The sequence below is a fragment of the Sinocyclocheilus grahami genome, unplaced genomic scaffold (assembly GCF_001515645.1).
Source record: "Sinocyclocheilus grahami isolate Dianchi unplaced genomic scaffold, SAMN03320097.WGS_v1.1 scaffold426.1, whole genome shotgun sequence".
Classification (NCBI taxonomy): domain Eukaryota; kingdom Metazoa; phylum Chordata; class Actinopteri; order Cypriniformes; family Cyprinidae; genus Sinocyclocheilus; species Sinocyclocheilus grahami.
The window spans coordinates 1475618-1497200 of NW_015505605.1; the positions used below are offsets into that span (position 1 = coordinate 1475618).

Consider the following 21583-nt stretch of genomic DNA (forward strand, 5'->3'; position numbering starts at 1 on the left):
TTGTAACCGACTTGAGTGGGCAAATGCCCACATTCGATGGCGTCTGGCACTTTGGAGAGGTGTTCTCCTCACGGATGAATCCCTGATTTCACTGTACAGGGCAGATGGCAGAAAGCGTGTATGGCGTCGTGTGGGTGAGTGGTTTGCTGATGTCAACGTTGTGGATCGAGTGGCCCATGGTAGCGGTGGGGTTATGGTATGGGCAGGCATATGTTATGGACAACGAACACAGGTACATTTTATTGATGGCATTTTGAATGTATGTGTATGTGAAACTGCACATTTTAGAGTGGCCTTTTATTGTGGCCAGCCTAAGGCACACCTGGGCAATAATCATGCTGTCTAATCAGCATCTTGATATGCCACACCTGTGAGGGGGATGGATTATCTCGGCAAAGGAGAAGTGCTCACTAACACAGATTTAGACAGATTTGTGAACAATATTTGAGAGAAATAGGCCTTTTGTGTACATAGAAAAAGTCTTAGATCTTTGAGTTCAGCTCATGAAAAATGGGGGCAAAAACAAAAGTGTTGTGTTTATAATTTTGTTCAGTGTATATATATATAGTTTGGGATCAGAACGATTGTTAATGTTTTTTACAGGAGTTTTTTATGCTCATCAAGGCTGCATTTATTTGATCAAAAATACATGAAAAAATTTAATATTGTGAAATATTATGATGTAAAATAATGTTTTTCTATTTTAATATACATTAAAATCGAATTTATTGCTGTGATGCAAAGCTGAATTTTCAGCATCATTACTCCAGTCTTCAGTGTCACGTGATCCTTCAGAAATCATTCTAATATGCTGATTTATTATCAGTGCTGGAAACTGTTGTGCTGCTTAATATTTTTTTGGAATCCGTGATACTTTTTTTCAGGATTCTTTGATGAATAAAAAGTTAAAAAGAAGAGCATTTATTTAAACAATATACACTACAGTTCAAAAGTTTGGGGTCAGTAAATTTCTTTTTTTATTTTTTGAAAGAAATTAAAACCTTTATTCAGCAAGGATGTGTTAAATTGTTAAGAAGTGATAGCAAAGATTTATATTTTGAATAAATGCTGTTCTTTTAAACTTTTTATTAATCAAAGAATCCTGAAAAAATGTTTCCAAAAAAATATTTAGCAGCACAACTGTTGCCAACATTGATCCTTCTAATAATAATTCAGTATATTATAATGATTTCTGAAGGATCATGTGACACATACTGGAGTAATGAGTGATGGAAAATCAGCTTTGCATCACAGAAATAAATTATATTTTAAAGGATATTAAAATAGAAACCATTATTTTATATTGTAATAACATTTTGCAAGATTACTGTTTTTTTCTGTATTTTTGATCAAATAAATGCAGCCTTTATGAGCAAGAGACTTAATTCTTTAAACAACATTACAAGTCTTACTGATCCCAAACTTTTCACCGGTAGTGTTTATATGTGTTTGTATATATATATATATATATATATATATATATATATATATTTGTTTCACTTCTGTTTCAGTTTTTATAACCATTTCTTACTATGTTTAAGTAAGTTGTTGTTTAGCTTAAACCAGCATCCCAGCGTCAAAACATACCTAACCAGCATATGCTGGTTTTCATACTGTTTATTTTTAATATCCTTATTCCTGTTGCATTGTATGTATTGGTAGGCTATACTGTCAAAACTTAATTAGGACAGTCTTCTCATGCGTTGTGTGTTTGTGTGGAAGCTCACAGTTGCCGAAATTCAGAGGGAATATTATATTATTTAAAAGTTTCAGGTAACGTTAAAGTAGTGTAACGTTACACATTATTGGGTGAATCGGTCTGGTATAAACTAAAAGAAGGGAAAAAAACGTTTTGTCATCCTGAAAAATAAACATGTGAGGTAGGTAGCAATATCATACTAACGTTACTGTTTAAAAATAATAAAACTAATTTTTGTTTAATTTCAAGGACTTTCTAGCTGAAGGCGGCTGAAGCATAGCACTTACTGCTTTCACTTAAAGTAACATAATAATACATATTTTTGCCATTAATATGTATCTTAAGTGGCAATCATTTATAAAAGTAAGGTAGGCTACACGAGGGCGGCGTGCTTCACTGAGAGTACAGCACGTGCTCACACTAATAACCCAAGGTTAGCTGGGATTGAATGGAGGAACCGAATCACTCTGATTTAACTTTCGACTCGGTCCACGAGTCGGACATAATCTCCTTTCTAGCGCACATTTGAGATCAAGGGCAGGAAGATTTAACCTCTTTTCCTCAGGGAAAGTTATCTAATGTCTTTAAAAAAAATGTATATAAGCAATGTAGCGCACGAGTCGTGTAGACCACGACTTTATAATATTTTTATGGCGTTATTGTGTCCATTCAATGTCCAAAAGGGGGATAAGTTTTATAATTTTTGTCCCACAGAAGCAAGCAAGCCATACGGAACAATATGGGTGAGTAAATTACAGCATTTGTATTCCTCGTTTTATAAATGCGCAGAAATAGGGTCCTCAGCAGTAACATAACACCTATTCATTGGGTCCCGCAGTGTTTGAGAGAGAGACAGGACTGTACACGCACTGCACTGCCCTCCCTCAACTCAACACACACACACACACACACACACACACACACAGTGCACTGCCCTCTCTGAACTCACACACACACACACACACACACACACACAGGGCACACCCCCCTCTGAGAACTCACACACACACACACACACACACACACACAGGGCACACCCCCCTCTGAGAACTCACACACACACACACACACACACACACACAGTGCACTGCCAGAGACGGAGAGAGAAGGTGCCCACCGAGCTGCGTATCTTCCTATTACTGTGCATCACACACACAGAGAAACGGGAACTACTTTCTGTGTACTGGGTCTCTCCAGATGTCCGTGACTAACCCCACAGCAAGCGCTCCGTGGACGTTTTGACCGGCGGTAACAGTGTTGAGTGTGCGGCACAGGTAAAGATGGCGAGGGGACCGGTGCTGGTGTTTCTGTCGCTGCTGCTCACTCAAGCTTTAACGGCGCAGGGGTTGCCCATCAACGGCGTGAACGGATTCAGTCTGCACCCACCGTATTTTAATCTAGCGGAGGGGACTAAAATCACGGCCACGGCAACCTGCGGAGTGGACGAGAGCCAGCAGCCTATACAAGACCTCTACTGCAAACTGGTCGGGGGGCCCGTGTCGGGGGACCCAAGCCAGACTATTCAGGTAAAGATGTGGGAAATACTTACTTTTCTAAGGTTTACATTACTAAAAATGGATAAAAGCACATTTTGATGTTAGTTTGTTTTAGTTATAGCTAATATTGGACTCTACTTGACTTTGTAAAAAACACTTTTTATCGTTTTTACAGCTACATAACAGATGCTACCATAGTGCTGAATTACCATATGTGACCCTGGAGCACACAAAACCAGTCTTAAGTAGCACGGGTGTTTTTGTAGCAATAGCCAACAATACATTGTATGGGTCAAAATGATCAATTTTTCTTTTATGCCAAAAATCATTAGGATATTAAGTAAAGATGATGTTCCATGAAGATATTTTGTAAATTTCCTAGCGTACATATATAGAAACTTATTTTTTGATTAGTAATATGCATTGCTAACAACTTCATGGGGATTTAAAGGCGATTTTCTCAATATTTCGATTTTTTTTTTTTGCACCCTCAGATTCTAGATTTTCAAATAGTTGTATCTCGGCCAAATATTGTCATATCCTAACAAACCATACATCAATGGAAAGCTTATTTATTCAAGTATAAATTTTAAATATCTCAATTAAAAATACCCTTATGACTGGTTTTGTGGTCCAGGGTCACATATTAGTTTACTTGGTATTCCAACTGTCACAAATACACATCCAAAAGATTTATTACCTTTTTTTATCCTATAGGACTTATTAGTACCCTGTCCAAAAACATTTTTGTTCGGAAAGTCAGGGCAGGGCTTTGGGGCTGCGGAACGGTGCAATATCTTGATCTTTTTTTGAAAGCACCTGCTTAAGGTGAAAAGGCCAGAGACCCCTATAAAGCGCTATGGTTCCTCATAAGAGACCCTCACGGAAGCTTCATAAGCAGCAGGCTTAGGAGACTCGACTTAGCTTGTTGGCGAGTGAGTGAAACGTTTAAACATTGTAAAGAGTAAAACGCAACCCCCGTGTAGCACTGCTACTGGGATTTTCCCTGAGGAATGTGTGGCATTTCATATAAGACCTTGAGGGAGCCACACACGCACACAGATTTACACCATACTTCAAAGAATATGTTAATAAAATGTTGCGACCTGATCAATTGTTGCAGGCACCTCCTGTGGTTTATCTTCTCAAACTACACCACATGCCTGCAGTCCATTTTTACTGCGCTTTAACTAAGTCACAATCATTTTATACTCATCAGTATCCAAATTTTGCTTATCCATAGTTATACTATAACCATAGATTCTGTTATTATTTTATGCAGTATAAAACAGTGATGTGCACTTGTTTAGGGTGTTATTTCTACCATTCTAAAGAAAAATGCTAAATGTAGACAGAATGATTCAGTTATTTTAAATATTAATTTAGATGTGTATGATGTGCTACAGTAAAACTAGAGAAAACAAAGATTTTTGGAAGCACCGTTTAAAGGAGATCCCGTATTAATTTATGATTATTTTACAGTAATAGCAGCAACTATAGTAACCATGGTAATGTTGCAAGGCTAAATTAATTGCTAGTCAAAGGAAATCTTATCTCATCAATCTCTGAAGCCTTCACACATGGGTGGTCTTAACACAATTTGGTGAATTTCTGATTAATTTCACTCCTGTTAGTTCATTTATACTGTTATAAATGAATCAATTTGCCTAGCCAAGTATAAATAGCTATAAATAATTATAAAAATGGGTTTGGGTTGCCAGAAGTTGGATAATGAAGGGAGTGAATTCCTTGGTTTCTTCCGATGTTTCACTAAAATGTCCTGCAGAGTAAACCCCTACAAATCCAGCTAAGCAACAAGTGTATAAAACTATTTGCTGATCACCGTTCCAGAGGATTACTGCATGGTATTTATGTAGCAAAATTAAGTTAGATTTTTTCAGTCACAGTTTCTACAACTCAGCTAGATTAGATAGATTGTCCTACAGTCTGTATTATCAGAAATAAACAGATAAAAGGTGTAGGAAATAAAGGGGGGAATTGCATCTGTAAATATTCATTTATTTCCACATGCTTTCTGCAGTCACTAAAAGAATTATGCAAATTTGAATTTCAGTTTCTAACTTTGCAGATTACTTTGTGCAAGTACCGGCTCTTTAAAATGCTTTAAGTGTTCAGTTATAACTCTTTACTTTATTATTCTATCATAATTTGATGAATTATTGTAGTCATGATTGATAGAAAATGTCCACACATCTTAACTGTGCAATTTATTACGAAAGGAACTTAATTTACAGTTTAATTTCATTTCCTGTGTTATCAGGGCCAGTACTGTGACATCTGCACCTCAGAAGACACTAACAAAGCGCATCCCATCAACAACGCCATCGATGGCACCGAGCGATGGTGGCAAAGCCCTCCTCTCTCCCGCAGTGCAAAATACAACGAGGTCAACGTCACTCTGGACTTAGGACAGGTATGTTACTGATGCATTCCTTACATTTGTCTCTCTCTATCACAACCCCACCCACATGCACATATCGTGTTCAGATTATTCAGCGTACAGTAGAGTCATCTGATACTCGGCTACAGCAGGCGCTTTTGTGGATTGCACATGAGTGTAGAATTTCAAGGGTGGACCCTAAATTGAATCTCATCCATTCATGCTCGAGTCTGGAGTATCTAGAGGTGTGTTTTTTGCTCTGAACACTTCACGTCTTGGTCTTGTGTATTAAAGGTTGTTGTTTGTGAATAGCAGAACAGCCAGGGGCCATTTAAGATTATTACTTTCTAAACTGTCATGGTAAATAAACATTACTCATGCTCTCCCCCAGCATTCCTAGTGGCTTCTACATAAAGAGTCAGCACTGCTGCATATAGCTTATATGCTGCCCAAATGAGAAAGAGAGGAAGGGAAGCAATTTACTGCCAACTAAAGTTTCTCTATTGAGTTCCAGGCTCTTTAGACACAGTCTAGCCTCATGTCTCAAGAAGTGGTTTGGCTGGATTTAATGGGAAGTAATTAGCGATCAAGCTACAAGGCATTACTATGAGAAGCTTGGATCACATCTTATTTTATGACTATATTCCAAATGACTGTATTTTTGTTAAGAGATGTATTACCTTGACTCACAAAGAATCTGCACACAAGTTATAAGGATTCCCTATTCAATATTCATTTATTACATATTATTACAGCTGCATTTAATCCATGTTTGAATCCATTTTACAAACTTTCCATGAAACTCGATGTAGAAATTGGGGAAACTTCTACACATTCTGTCTGAGACTACTTAAACGTTAACACAAAAGTGATACAAGAATAAAAAAAATATTGTTTAGACACTACCGTTGTGTAAGTTTGGAGATTTGTAAATTTTTCTCTTATGCTCTCCAAAGCTGCATTATTTTAGCAAAAATAAAGTAATAACAGTAATACAGTATTGTCAACTATTATTGCAATTTAAAATAACTGTTTTCTATTTGAATATATTTTAAATGCTAAGTTATTCCTGTGATGCAAAGCTGAATTTTCAGCATATCATTACTCCAGTCTTCAGTGTCACATGATCCTTCAGAAATCATTCTAATGTGCTGATTTGCTGCTCAAGAAACATTTCTTATTGTTATCAATGTTGAAAACAGTTGTGCTGCTTCATTTTTTCCCAGGATTCTTTGGTGAATAGAAAGTTAAATATACCAATCTGAAATAGCAATCTTTAACAGCATTATAAATGCATTTACTATCACTTTTATTTTCATTCAATTAAATGCATCCTTGCTGAATAAAAATATACATTTATTTCATAAAAAAAAATCTTACTGACTCTAAACATTTGATCAGGTGAGTATCTGTAATATATGTACAGGGTTCGTACGGTCATGAAAAACCTGGAAAAGTCATGGAATTTTAAAACACCAATTTCCAGGCCTGGAAAAGTTTTGGAAAAATAAATAAACCCAGAAAGTTTTGGAAAAGTCATTGAAATCTATTTCACAGAACTCTGTATAATAGAATTGTGTTTAATCAGGTCCTGAATTTCGGTGCGGGATTGCGCATAGGCTATATCGCATAGTTTTACTAATTCCCGCAGCTTTTGACTTTAAAATGATGGATATTCACACATTTATTCAATAGCCTAAAGCATGTAGGTTTGATGAGTAAATAATCAAACCTACAGACTGAGTCCAGTCGCGCTCCAGAGGCGGTGCGCAGTCACATCCAAAGTGCGCTCGTGGGTATATGAGTATTGAGCTTGCTACCAAATAAGCTCAGCAGAACCCTGCACGGGCCTCAAACATATGCCCTAGTCCGGCCCTTATCCGACAGATGATCAGAATTACTGTCCGAGTCCGACTGGAGCCCATGTCTTTTTTCTCTTTGTCTCTTCCCCAATTACACAGCTGCTGTTGTAGCCATTAAAATAGTTCCGTTTCGTTTTTAATGGCAAAAGTGGTTTTATATGTTTTCGTTTCTTTATTGCGTTAATTTAGACATATGTTTGGAAAATGTTTTTGTTTGTTAAATTCAAGTTTAAAAAAAATAAAAAACGTTGTGCTTTTTTAGAAAACAAACAGGATACGCTTTCTGCTGTCTCGGTCTCGAGCAGGAGCGCTTCACAAAAATGAACCGAAACCCTGCAAATATTCCATCTCCCCTGGAGCATTCATCATGGTAATTACTTGCTGGCGTTTTGCGGCAAGCTTTGTGTGCGCTTTAACATGGGACTCTTCCAGCACTCGCTGCTGCTGGACACTAAACACCGTCAAGTGAACAGATTTTTATTCTTATTGTAAAATAATGGAACATTTAGGTCATGAATATTGTCTCAAAAGTCATGGAAAAGTCATGGAAATGTATTGGTAAAAATGTGTACGAACCCTGTATGTAGTCTTGTCGCTCAGATTAGTATTGCTGTATGTATAACCTGGCTATGTAGTTTTGGTCTCATTCACATGGCTGTAATATATGACTAAGCCCTGTACAACCTACTTTCTTTTCTCTCTCCCTCCCCCTCTCTCTCTCTCTGAAATGGAGGCAGAGAGCAGTGACTGGCTTTGTACTTCTTTGGCTTTGAGTTCTTTTATGTAGCTGGTGTTTTTTCAGTGCCACTTAAACCAGCTTGTTAAAAAGCAATACATGAGCTTTCATACATGCATCACTGAGCAGAGAGAGTGAGAGAGATGTGCTACATCTGTGACCCTGGACCACAGAACCAGTCTTAAGTCACTTGGGTATATTTTTGGCAATAGCCAAAAAATCATTAGGATATTAAGTAAAGATCATGTTCCGTGAAGATATTTTGTAAGTTTCCTACCGTAAATATATCAAAACTTAATTTTTGATTAGTAATATGCATTGCTAAGAACTTCATTTGGACAACTTTAAAGGCGATTTTCTCAGTATTTAGATTTTTTTGCACCCTCAGATTCCAGAATTTCAAATAGTTGTACCTCAGCCAAATATTGTCCTATCCTAACAAACCATACATCAATCGAAAGCTTATTTATTCATTTTTCGAGAAATTGATCCTTATGACTGGTTTTGTGTTCCAGTGTCACATATATTAATGCCGTCAAATCTTCATCTGTAGAAAATCTGAGTTGCACAGTTGTTTTAGGTGGCTGACAAGGCATTGCTATGTGATCTGAGTGGTTTTTAGCATGTTGCTATGTAGTTACTAATGAACGAATAATGGTTAATAGATGGTTGCTCGGCCCAAGTAGATTTTTCACCCATTATAGTGTGTCTTAAGTTTAAAACAGATGTTAGATATCTTAGAAGAGTATCATTCCACATGGTTTGAAATATCATTCTTGTCAATTCCACAAGCAGAGCGGGATTAGTTAAGCACCAAAAGTTGAATACTGTATAGTTAGGGGTTTGTTCAGAGCTTTAACTGAAGTATGAGGAGCAGTAATAGTGATGCTGCTTTAGAGGCCTCCTCTAACACAGGTATGAGGCTCTTTCTGATCCCTCACTGGAATGTTAGTTACTTAATATCTGTCTCAACCTGTTCAGGGAGAAAACGACCCTCCCCATCACAGCCAAAGTTCATGCCTCGCTTCTCTTGCTCGCTGTCTGTTAAATGACCCCACACACTTTTTGCACATTTTTTCTGCAATATGCAATGGAGTATTAATCAGTGTTTATTAGGGCTGCAACAACTAATCGATAATTATCGATTATGAAAATCATCGACAACGATTCTCATTATCGATTATTCGGGTCTACCCACAGTGCACGTCCAACTTTAGCTGGTTGCGTCAAATTACAGCACTGAATTATGCATGCATCTAAAAATAGTGGAGGAAACAGAATGAGATGCTGCGGGAGAGTTACGTGATCCAAGCTACCCAAAACATGAGAAACCTGAAGCATCAGTGTGATGGCTTGCACTGTCAGGCGCTTTGACAGATGATGCGTGCACGTGCGTCAGGCAGACGGAAAACAGACACAATTAATAATCAGCGCAAAAACATTCATTGTGCTGAAATATCTGTTGTTGAAAGTTAAATTAAGGTTTAAAGGTCAACATGCATTGCGAGTAGTTTATGAGAGTAGGAACTGTAAGGGGATAACAGCGTGTCATTGTCTGAATATAAATATCAGACGCTTCATAACCGCCTATTACAGGATAAAGAAATGACAGGAAGACGTGACTGTGATCAAAGTGAACGTGTTCCTGCAGAACATTACTCTTACCTACTGGTTACAACTGAGTTAGTGATTTTATTAGTCTTCATTATTATTTAAATTTTTAATGCAGAGATTTAAACTATATTCACTATATACAATGCTTAACAAATGTATTAAAACAAATTTCTGTAAGGTTTTTAACAAATTATGGTTTGTGCCACTGCTGCTCTAAACTAACAGTTTAATCATTTTTTAGCTTTCTGTATTGGTTAGTCCTCCAATATGTGTAAGCTCTTTAGTAACAGTAGTAGGCTATTTCTAATGCTATAATATAATTATTGCTGTTATCTATGAAAGAAAGGCAGAGAGCTTTATAGTGTTTTTTTTTCATATACCCAATTACAGTCAAAAAGTACATAAACAATGCCAGCAAGAATGCAAGATGTTATGAAGGGCATAGGAGGCCATTTTTGTTATGTGAATAAATACTATTTAGTTGTTTAAGTTTATTTGCCCAATAAATGACAATAAAAATTTTTTTGACAGATTCCTAAAATTCCTAAAATGTGTTTTCTCTTTATTATGGCAGGTGGTCTAATAAATTGTTAAGCACTGTATGTTTTCATAGCATTCAGTTGACACGTTTGTTTGAAGGACATTAGGCAGAATGTGGAAGTGTTTTTTTCAATAAAATAATTTTTTTAACCCGATTAAGTGAAAAATAATAATCGATTATCAAAATAATCGTTAGTTGTAGCCCTAGTGTTTATGCAGGTTTTTTTTCTAACAGATTCGTTCATGTTAACAAGCTTACTTTAAAGCTACTGAAAAAGTTAAAAGAAACACATTTCAGGTTTGGTGTCAGTAAATCAAATAATAATTTGAACTAATACTTTTTTCTAGTGCTGTCAATCGATTAATCGCGATTAATCGCATCCAAAATAAAAGTTTTTGTTTACATAATATATGTATGTGTACTCTGTATATTTATTATGTATATATAAATACACACATATACAGTATATCGTTTGAAAATATTTACATTTATATTCATATAATTTATATTATATATAAATATATTTAATATATAAATGTAAAATATTTTTCTTAAATATATACATGCATGTGTTTGTATTTACAGTATATATAGATAATAAATATACACAGTACATGCAGAGATTTTATGTAAACAAAAACTGTTATTTTGGATGCGATTAATCGCGATTAATCGTTTGACAGCCCTACTTTCTCATAGTGAGCTGGCAATCGATAAGTGAGCTGAGTAAATGTAGTATTCTTTTTTTTTTTTTTTAAACAAAATATATTTAGGTTGTAAATGGCTGAAACTGTAAATGTTAGAGTTGCATAGGCCAATGTTTTTCTCTGGGTAAAATAATGAAATGCAAAAACAAAATGAAATCTATACAAAATATATGCAGGCCTTGACATTGTGGACTGCCTGATGGCGTATTTTATGTATTCAGGTTTGCTGACACAACTAGGGCAGGTTTTGGAGAAAATTGTGTGGTTGAAGGTAGGGCAGCAGTCTAATTCAGTCTAATGGAAAAAGCAAAGCTAAGCTAAAAACACTTGCAGTACCTTTAAGCCGAAAATTGTTTTCCACTTTACTTCAGGACCTCTCCTAGCCAAATGCTCACTGTTAATGGGACCTCATTTGAGTGTGTGATCTCTCAGGGCACATTAGTTTAATATCACTCAGTTGAGTATTAGAGACAACAAACAAACTCAGTCTTGCTTCTAATAGCATATAAATGCCTGGGAAATAACCACTAATGTACTTAGCCAAGTCTAAACATGATGATTCATTACTTAAGCTCTTGTCTGAAGTATTCAGGCATCAACCTGTAATCATTTGCGGAAGATCATGGATGGATCCCGTCCCATCAGGAAACAGGTCTAAATTATACCCCACACTGCATCAAAACAATAATCAAAACTGTCAGGGAGACTTTCATCACTCTTTAAAATATACAGGGGTGTTTATTTCTTATTTTTCCTTCTATTTCTTAAACATGCTTGTTTACACAAGTAAAAGTGCCTGTGCAGAAGTTTGCACTTTATGCTAAAGTATATTGCAAGTTCTCAGAACCATTTAAACATTTGAATACCTAAAAATACTCTTCTTCTAAACCATAGCAAGAAATCCTGTGCCCTTTTCTGGGCCCTTTTGTTGCATGTGAAACAATAGTTAAAAATAGGCGAAGTCTAATCCAGAGCTGCACCATACTCTGAGTAAGTGTGTTTGAGTGTATTGTAGGGGGGGGGTTGAGTGGTACTCAACCGCAATGGGGGACTAAAGTGCCCCATTGTGTGCCATGTGCGGATATGGGCATGATGCCAGTCGTGAGAGCCGGACCGAACTAAAGTTTTCCTCTCATTGAGTAAGGACTGAGTTTATCCAATGGCAAGGCTGTAGAGCTGGATGTATTGATCTCTCACTCATTTTTCTCTCTCTCTTGGTCTATTAAAACAGTCAGTTGCTCTCCCTATCTTCGCTTGGCATCAGTTTTCCTGCCGTTATGTTGAGATCATGTGATCAGGAGCTAGCTTAAAGTGACAGTTCCCCCAAAATGTAATTCCAAAAATGTATGATTTACTTTCTTCTGTTGAGTATAAAAGAAGATATTTTAAAGAATGTTTCAACAATTTTTTGTCCTTGTAATAAAAGTCAGTGGGGTCCAAAATGAATTAAATCCCATTGACTTTCACTGTATGAACAAAACACTTTGTCTTTTTCAAAATATCTTCTTTTGTCTTCCTTCCACTCATGAAAGACAGTCATACAGGTTTGGAAAGGGTAGGAAAATGAATTGATTTTCATACATTTTTTGTATGTACAATGACACTAATTTTCCACTGACAGTGCATTATGCCTCAGGGACAAGATCTACCTTGTCAAAGTTTGTGTGTGTGTGTGTTTTCCACAGTCTCAGGTATGGGACATCCCAGTGTGTGGCCTGCATACCTTGGCAAACAAAGTTCCCATTGTGCAGTTCTCAACATCTTCCCTTGCTTTTCCTTTACTTTTTCCACTGGAAAGCATGACATGCTTTCTATCTGTCAGACCCGTAGATCAATATCCAGAATGAGATGGTACTATGAATAATGTCTCTTCTGAGATACTCTTGCTCTCATGCATGCATCTTATGATGCACCAGCACCTCTCTTTTTTTTATTCCTCCTTCACTCTCTTTTTCTGTTTAAACTGAAGTTGTCTCGTTCACGTCTGTCCAGTAATGCACATGCTAACAGATGCACACGCAAACATGCATATACAAACGTCCGTCCTTTTTCTCACCCACGCTTTCATGGTGTTTACCAAGCATGAAAATGGGCAATATCGCTCAGTCTGACCGTAATAAGAAGGAACCATGGAGACAAGGGCACAAGGAAAAACTTTATATGATCCAATCTTTCCTGTTAGTCAGAGCCCTAGTTGCCCTTCCGTTTAATATGAGCAGGCTTGTACATAACAGACGTTCATGAGAGACGTCTTGTGCATGAGTGTGAACCATCATTAATTCAGAAAGAGCAGGGATCTAAACTCCTGGCCTAGATTCTTCAGGGCCCTCTACCTCAACTTTAGCCATTGATCACGACGGACGGTTTTGTCTGTGGTTTTTTATGCAGCTCCTTTCCCCCAACATCCCTGTTGGCGGTGGCCCCATTTAAATCCCAGATGCATATATCTTCACTGACACCGAACACACTGCTGACCTCTGCTCACCTCCTATTATTTATTAAAGGGGCCATATTCTACACTTTTGTAGCATTTTATTATTTCCCAGATGTCCACTTTTAATGTTCGGAAAGACTTCTGGTGCCAAAAACAGCTGTAATTTTGATGTACATGATCCGAAAGGTGCAAACCCACAGAGTAAACAGACTAGTACTGTACCTTTTGAGCAAAACCCGTTTCTATATGTGAGTATCTGTTATGATTTGTTAAACTCTGTGTATCAGTGTAGCTCACAAAATCATTCATCAGGGCTAGTCAAGTTGCTGAATACTGAATAGGGGTAAATCTATAAACACAAGCATTCGTATGTTAATGTGCATATGATTGTGATGATGTCCTGGATTTCACTGGCCCCAAAAAGGATACAATTTGAAAAATTATTATAAATATTCAATTAATACTTTTATGTTTTATTGTATTTTTTTTAAATGTATTTTATTATGTATTTTTAGGGCTAGGGTTTCATTGTAAGGTTTCTTTACAAAGAAACACTTGGCTGACAGGTTTAAATAGATCATCTGAACATCTGGGAGAACTGCACATCTCCCTGTGTGGCAGATGGGTTTAATTCTGAACCTTCACTTAATTTCCATGGATGAAGGTTCTCTATAAGTAAACAAGATCTAAAGATTAGACACTTCCAGTCTAACTGTTGTTTGCATATTCTCTAGGCATAATCTCCATTGCATTGGGTAGTAAGCATGTGTGTAGAGTCTTATAGAATTTACATGCTGTTAGATTTTTCTGCCTATTCATAGGCGTTTTGCCATTGTATGCAGTCTTTTCTAACTGAGATCATGGATGATCCAATCCCAACTTCTCAACAGCCTTTTTCCTTCAAAAATGGCTGGTTTTGCCCTCTTTGGAAAGGATGGTGTTTGGAAAGACTTTTGTGGAGACATGGAGGATCTTCTCTGCTGGAAGGATGAGCAGACACGACCTCTCCATATACATTTCTGCTTTGAAAATAATTGACCAATGACATGTTCCAGTCATTCTGTTAGTTCGGTTCCTCATGTGCTCACAGTGTATCTACAGGTCACTACGGTCCACAGCCTTCATCTCACCATGCACTCTCCAACTAGTAGCACTGATTTAGCTTTTTTCTTTTTCTGTCTCTTCCCTTCCTGATTTCAGTCTTGAACAGACTGCTCTTATCTCCTTTCTTGGCTGTAAGCGTCACAGGGCAGTTTAGAGTTTCCTCCACTCCCCTCTCAAATATTAGCAGAGCATTTCAACAGCATTTTTTGAGAAGAGAGGATAAGGAGTAGATCGCTCGTCTTCATAATGAAGCAGTGCACTTTGAGGAGTTCAAGGAGAGGATGTTGACAAATAAGTGAGGTTAACATGACAATAGTCAGGAATAGTGAAACTGAAGATAAGATTGGCTGATTTTTGTTTGAACTTCAGGGTCAATAGTTAATTTCTGTTCACTTTCATTTAGCTCAGAAATTCCAAGAATTGAGAGGAAACACTTTGATATTAGACTTGTTTTCTGTGAAGTTATTGCTTAATGCTAGTATTATAAATTGCTTTAAACATTTTCAGGCTAATTAGTTGATCACAATAAATCATAATTATGAATAATTACATTATTTAAATTCCCAAGTGAAGATAATTCAGAGACGTGGAATTATTGGCTGACAAAAACACTAATGATTATTGATTAATGATTAACACGATTAATTTTATTTTGATCAATCACATTAAATGAGCATGTTAATTGCCCAGTACATTTCCTGAATAATCTTTAGTCATCAACTTTAACAAAAGCATGCATGTAGATTTGTTGGACATGAAAGCTGTTGTTTCATGTCACATAGGAATGAATGAGAACAATTCACACCTCCTCAGGGATCCTCACATTCCCCTCATTCTGGCCAGGAGGTAGCCTTCAAGAAAAAATGTCAAGCCCAAATGAACAATTGACCCCCAAAATGAGGCGGGAGATTTTGTGATGGCTTGTGGGGGCTGTCGTAGTGGTTTTCAAACAGAAATGTGGCAGAGTTCAGCAACGCCCCTGATTCCTGTTGAAACCTGTTCCTTCATGCTGTAGAGAAAGAAGCCCACCTCCACATCTCCAAGACCTCTCTCACGCCTGAGACAAAAGGGAGCCTTTCAGCGGATAGGTACACATACCTGCAGTGTGACCTTGCTTATCTGAGCCTTGCGTGAAAGATAGCTCTCATTCGCAGGCGACATGTCTACAGATTAGGTTTTAAGACCTATCGCTGCTTCATAAGTCTGCTGATTAACTATCAGTGGCAAACTAAAGTTGACTGATGGAATGGTCAGTCAAGAATATGTAGCTCTAAAATGTTCCTTTTTTGGTTTGTTAGATATAGGATACTGGTTTCCTAAAACCAGAGTTCAAGCTCATGTTCACACATTAGGAGCTCATTATCAATCTTTATACTATAGCTGTGGCTTCTCACTTGCTGTGAATGAAGGCAAGTTATGTGTATTTTGGCGAGGTAAAATCTTCTGCTCATTGATGATTCTACTTTAAAGGGAAGTTCTGGCTGGCGTCAGAGGATGATCTTAATGCTGTGTTGTAAATAAGCTCATACCAGCCTGTGCCGGTCAAGCTAGTGAACCAGTTTATAGTGTTTGACCAATATATAGTAGCCCAAAAAAATATTTGGACTCTTTTGGACACCTGAAAATGCCTGAATTTCATAGCATTAGATACAAAATAACAAGCAGCATCAGCAAACAATTGCTAAGAGAGATTTTTTTCTGAACTATCTTAACTTTCTGAGCTAACTTTTCAAAAAGTTTATTTTTTGTGGATGTATTATGAAGTAATTTCCTCTTAAGTTCATGCAGGTGTCTTAGAAGAATAACCTTAGGTGTAGTTAATTATATTAACATATAGTGTCCAAAACACTTTATCTTCATTTGCAATCTATATTTGTTTCAAAGTTTTAAGCCTAACTAACTTTTTTTGTGAATTGTTTTGACTGAAATCTGTGCTTGTGCTATATTTCTTTAAAATAAAGAATATCTTGTTTTGATATTTTGATATCAAATGGAATCCACATGCTTTTTTACAGTTGTTTCTTAAGTGTCCAAAGACTTTTTAGAGCTGCTGTAAGATATTCAATATTGATGTTCAACTTTTCAACTATAACAATGACACAGAGGAATGATATTGCAATCACTTTCAGAATGATTTTTTCCCCCAGGTGATGAATTGATAGCCCATCAGACTTTTCATAGCTACATTGTTAAATTTATCTTTAGTCATCATTGAGCTAAAAACTGTGTAAAACCAGCTGCCATGTTTTTATCTAGGTTTTCCAGGATGACTAGTGGTGTAAACAAAAATCTCAGAGCACATTCCCCTTTAGACTGAGATTACTAGCATTGCACTTGATCAGAATGTTATTTGAATTTTCCATATTTCATTTCTCAGCAGCTCTTAGTCATTTGAATGAGCTGACATTATGAAGTCAGGCTATTAATAGTTTAATGCTAATGTGATCGGTTCACGCACAAAAGTTTCTTTCTACATTTTGGGCACATTGGCGTTAAAGTTCAGTCTGTGGTTTAGGCCCTGATGTCTCATATTATTTCCTCTGATGAATAGATGCGGATTCACACTCAGCTGAACTGGCAGCTTTACCCAGCACTGCTGACAGTAACAAGTACGCAGTGAATCATTACATAGAATTAGAATTATTCCGTATTTGCCTGAATGCGCTAAATTTTTAGCTCCTTGTGGGCATTCTTTCCCTTTCATCTCTCTCTCGTTCTTTCCCTTTTTTGTTCTTGAATCCTTCCTCTCCACACTGATAGATGATAGTGTTTTTTGGGGGAATTTATAGTAAAGTATCCTGAAAGGATAGAGGGATCGTGAGAACAGAGCGCTGGCCTTGTTAATGAGAGAGTAAATGTTTGTTTTTGTCGGGTCAACAAGAGCTGTTGTTGGAGTCTTTCATCCATTCAATGGCTCATTGGTTGGGTTGGGTCTGAGAGGGGAGGGGAAGTGTGTTTGTTGCAGAGAGGGGGTCACTTTGGTTAAGGGGGCAAATAGAGGGATATAAATACCATTCCCCCCTCCCTTTGCCTCAAAGGGGGCTTTTTTCACTGGCCTTTCCCCTTTTTTAGGCCCCACTTTTAATCAAGAGACAGAGAAACTGGGCAGCCAAGAAAATAGGCACTTTAAAAGTCTTATCAGTAGATTTCAGCATGCCATTGACGCCCAAGAAAGCAACTATATTCTGTATGTCGTCTATATTGTATTTTGTGTTTTTTTGCGACAGTTTCCACAAAAAGGACTGAGCAGCTACTTTAAGAGCAAGAGCATGCGTGTTTGGCCAATTCCTGGTTGATTAGGTGGCAGTTTCGGTGGAGTTTTGCAATGAAAACTAAAAGAGAGCAAATGTGTTTTTCCCGTATTTCACTCTGAAATGTTTTTGTTGGGTCTCGAGATTATTCCTCTCTAGGTGGGACTCCAAATGTGGAAATTATTTAAAAAAATATTTGTGCACCACCAAAACATCACCTATTCTTCCTTGTATTGATTGATTCCATCAAGCCTCAGTAATCTTCAGACGTTGTCATGAGTTTGAATGATCAGGGATTTTTTCAATACATTTCTATGGTAATGAGTGTGCCCTCAGCTCAGGCTTTTCACTTGAACAAACATCTAGTGATGATGAACAGCCTGAACCTTCTCACAGGGAGAACAGTGAGGCCAGAGCATCTGCTGACCAGATTAAGCAGGATGAGTCGAGACATGGGGTAAAAAGAAAAAGAAGGATTTCTGAGCTCCCAGACACTCAAAGCAAAAGGAGATCAGACCACCAGTCTGATTCATTAATGGATTCACTGATCTCAGAGTTTTCTCAAATGTATATTAGTACCCCACCAGCAGCATGTGGGAAGAGAAAATCATCCAACGAAGATGATGAACTGTCTCAGCTGGTCAACAACAGTGAGGTCAGAGCTGAAGGATCGAGAGCTCCTTCTGACCAAAGCTCAGACAGTCAGGATGAGATGAGACGAGGAGTAAAAAGAAAAACTTCTAGCAGGTCCGAAAATAGAGAAAATACAAAGAATAGATTAGACCACCTTTCTGGTTCTGATTCAAATGATGACCAAGCTGACCCTTCTGTTAGAGACAATAATGAAGCCAGAGCTGGAGGATCCAGAGCACCTTCTGACCAAAGCTCAGGTAGTCAGATGGAGACGAGGCAGGGTTTAAAAAGAAAAAGAAAGACTTCTGACAGGTCAGAAAGTGGAGAAAGGAAAAAAAGAGATTAGACTACCGCTCTGGTTCTGATTAAAATGATGACCAGACTGAACCATCTGTCAGAGACAATAATAAAGCCAGAGCTGGAGGATCCAAAGCACCTGACCAAAGCTCAGAAAGTCAGATTGAGACAAGACGGTCGAAAAAGAAAAAGAATGACTTCTGACAGGTCAAAATGCAGAGAACAAAAACCAAAGAGATCAGGTTGCCATAAATAAGACATGATGTTTTTTTTAACACATAACACATAGCCAATGGATCTGCAAAATTAATTTAGGGCAATATGATTTTGGCTATGTTGGAAACACACACGGAATTGCATAATCCAGTAAAAATGGAATTTACTGTATACTGTCACAAAGTTCGGCAAATTTTGGATGAATTAATCAAAAGTACAGCTGTACACTTAATCAAATCACGATATGGACTCGAGTCTGTGAATACTAAACCACAAAAAGACTGCTATTGAAATATGAATCCCGCATGTTCTGAGTGTCTCTATATGAATAAATGAGACATGCAGTTTTGTAAACTAAAGCACATTCTAAAGCACGTGTGACGCCCAAACCGTTGTCGTATTGAATGAAAACCAAACATTGAATTGAAAGATTCCATTAGGCGCTAAATATAATTTGTGTTAAACTTTTAATAAATTGTTGTTTCGTTATATCGACATAACGAGAGTTGTTTTCTCGTTATAATGACTTATTTTCTCGTTATATCGACATAACGAGAGTTGTTTTCTCGTTATAATGACTTATTTTCTCGTTATATCGACATAACGAGAGTTGTTTTCTCGTTATAATGACTTATTTTCTCGTTATATCGACATAACGAGAGTTGTTTTCTCGTTATAATGACTTATTTTCTCGTTATATCGACATAACGAGAGTTGTTTTCTCGTTATAATGACTTATTTTCTCGTTATATCGACATAACGAGAGTTGTTTTCTCGTTATAATGACTTATTTTCTCGTTATATCGACATAACGAGAGTTGTTTTCTCGTTATAATGACTTATTTTCTCGTTATATCGACATAACGAGAGTTGTTTTCTCGTTATAATGACTTATTTTCTCGTTATATCGACATAACGAGAGTTGTTTTCTCGTTATAACGACTTATTTTTTCGTTATATCGACATAACGAGAGTTGTTTTCTCGTTATAACGACTTAATTTTCTCGTTATATAGACATAACGAGTGTTGTTTTCTCGTTATAACGACTTAATCTTCTCGTTATATCGACATGACGAGAGTTGTTTTCTCGTTATAACGACTTATTTTCTCGTTATATCGACATAACGAGAGTTGTTTTCTCGTTATAACGACTTATTTTCTCGTTATATCGACATAACGAGAGTTGTTTTCTCGTTATAACGACTTATTTTCTCGTTATATCGACATAACGAGAGTTGTTTTCTCGTTATAACGACTTATTTTCTCGCTATATTCGAATTAAACAAATAAGAGACATTTTTGTTATATATAAAATTAAGTCGTTATAACGAGAAAACAACTCTCGTTATGTCGATATAACGAGAAAATAAGTCGTTATAACGAAAAAACAAGAAGGGGAAAAAAAAATAATGCATGGCCGCTTAGAACTTCCGTAGTATATAGTATACAATAGATGCATTAAAACATGGCACCACAGTTCTGATATAAATTTCCAGGGTGTCCTTTAAGAGGATTTCTAAATTCTGCCCCCAAGCATGAGAACCCAGGAGAGGAATGACAGAAAGAGTGATAAATCCATCTGAGATAAACAGGGCAGATAAACAAGCCAAAAAAGATGGTTGCATGAGAGAGGAGGGCTCCAAATACAAATGACGTGAAGCAGCTATTCCTGAATTTGACTTGGGGGTACATGCTTGTAAAAGCCCATCACTCCTCAAACCTTGTATTTTGTGTTTTTTTGCGACAGTTTCCACAAAAAGGACTGAGCAGCTACTTTAAGAGCAAGAGCATGCGTGTTTGGCCAATTCCTGGTTGATTAGGTGGCAGTTTCGGTGGAGTTTTGCAATGAAAACTAAAAGAGAGCAAATGTGTTTTTCCCGTATTTCACTCTGAAATGTTTTTGTTGGGTCTCGAGATTATTCCTCTCTAGGTGGGACTCCAAATGTGGAAATTATTTTAAAAAATATTTGTGCACCACCAAAACATCACCTATTCTTCCTTGTATTGATTGATTCCATCAAGCCTCAGTAATCTTCAGACGTTGTCATGAGTTTGAATGATCAGGGATTTTTTCAATACATTTCTATGGTAATGAGTGCCAATCATCGCAATTTCTGTTTCAACCCAGAATTTAAATATTGTTGTAAGTAATACAATTTAAATAAGTATTGCTGTCACTCCCAATCCATTTCTGAATGCTCTTCTATAGTAGCATGTTTTACTAGCATCTGTAGTAGTTCAGCATAATCTTGTGTATGTCAATTATATATTTATTATTTATTAGATAATATATTTAAACATGAAATTATATATTTATGTAAAACATTTTTAGACACACAAACACACACACAGGCTTACTGGATAATTCATTTATCATTAATGTATCTTAGAACATTCACAGCTGTGCAGCATTTGTTGTTTTTTAAATGAAGATTATTCAAATGATCACACCGATGACATCACAGCCAGGATTCCAAGCAGAAGCTTTAAATAGAGCAGGCGTACCTCAGAGGCTCATAATAGCAGGAGTTGAGTCAGGGCATCAGCTCTGACCTCTACAGATGAAAAAAAAGCAGTTTGTAGTTTAGTAT

The 21583-nt window shown here is 36.9% G+C and overlaps 1 protein-coding gene across 1 annotated transcript in view; it reads left to right on the forward strand.

Moving 5' to 3' along the window:
• The first annotated feature begins 2785 nt into the window (after positions 1 to 2785).
• LOC107551508 (laminin subunit alpha-5-like) overlaps positions 2786 to 21583 on the forward strand; it is a 76503-nt gene continuing 57705 nt past the window's right edge. Inside the window, exons 1-2 of the mRNA XM_016233123.1 lie at positions 2786 to 3225; positions 5477 to 5629. Coding sequence (XP_016088609.1) covers positions 2980 to 3225; positions 5477 to 5629 — 399 coding nt within the window. The 5' untranslated portion in view covers positions 2786 to 2979. The remainder of the gene's footprint in view (positions 3226 to 5476; positions 5630 to 21583) is intronic.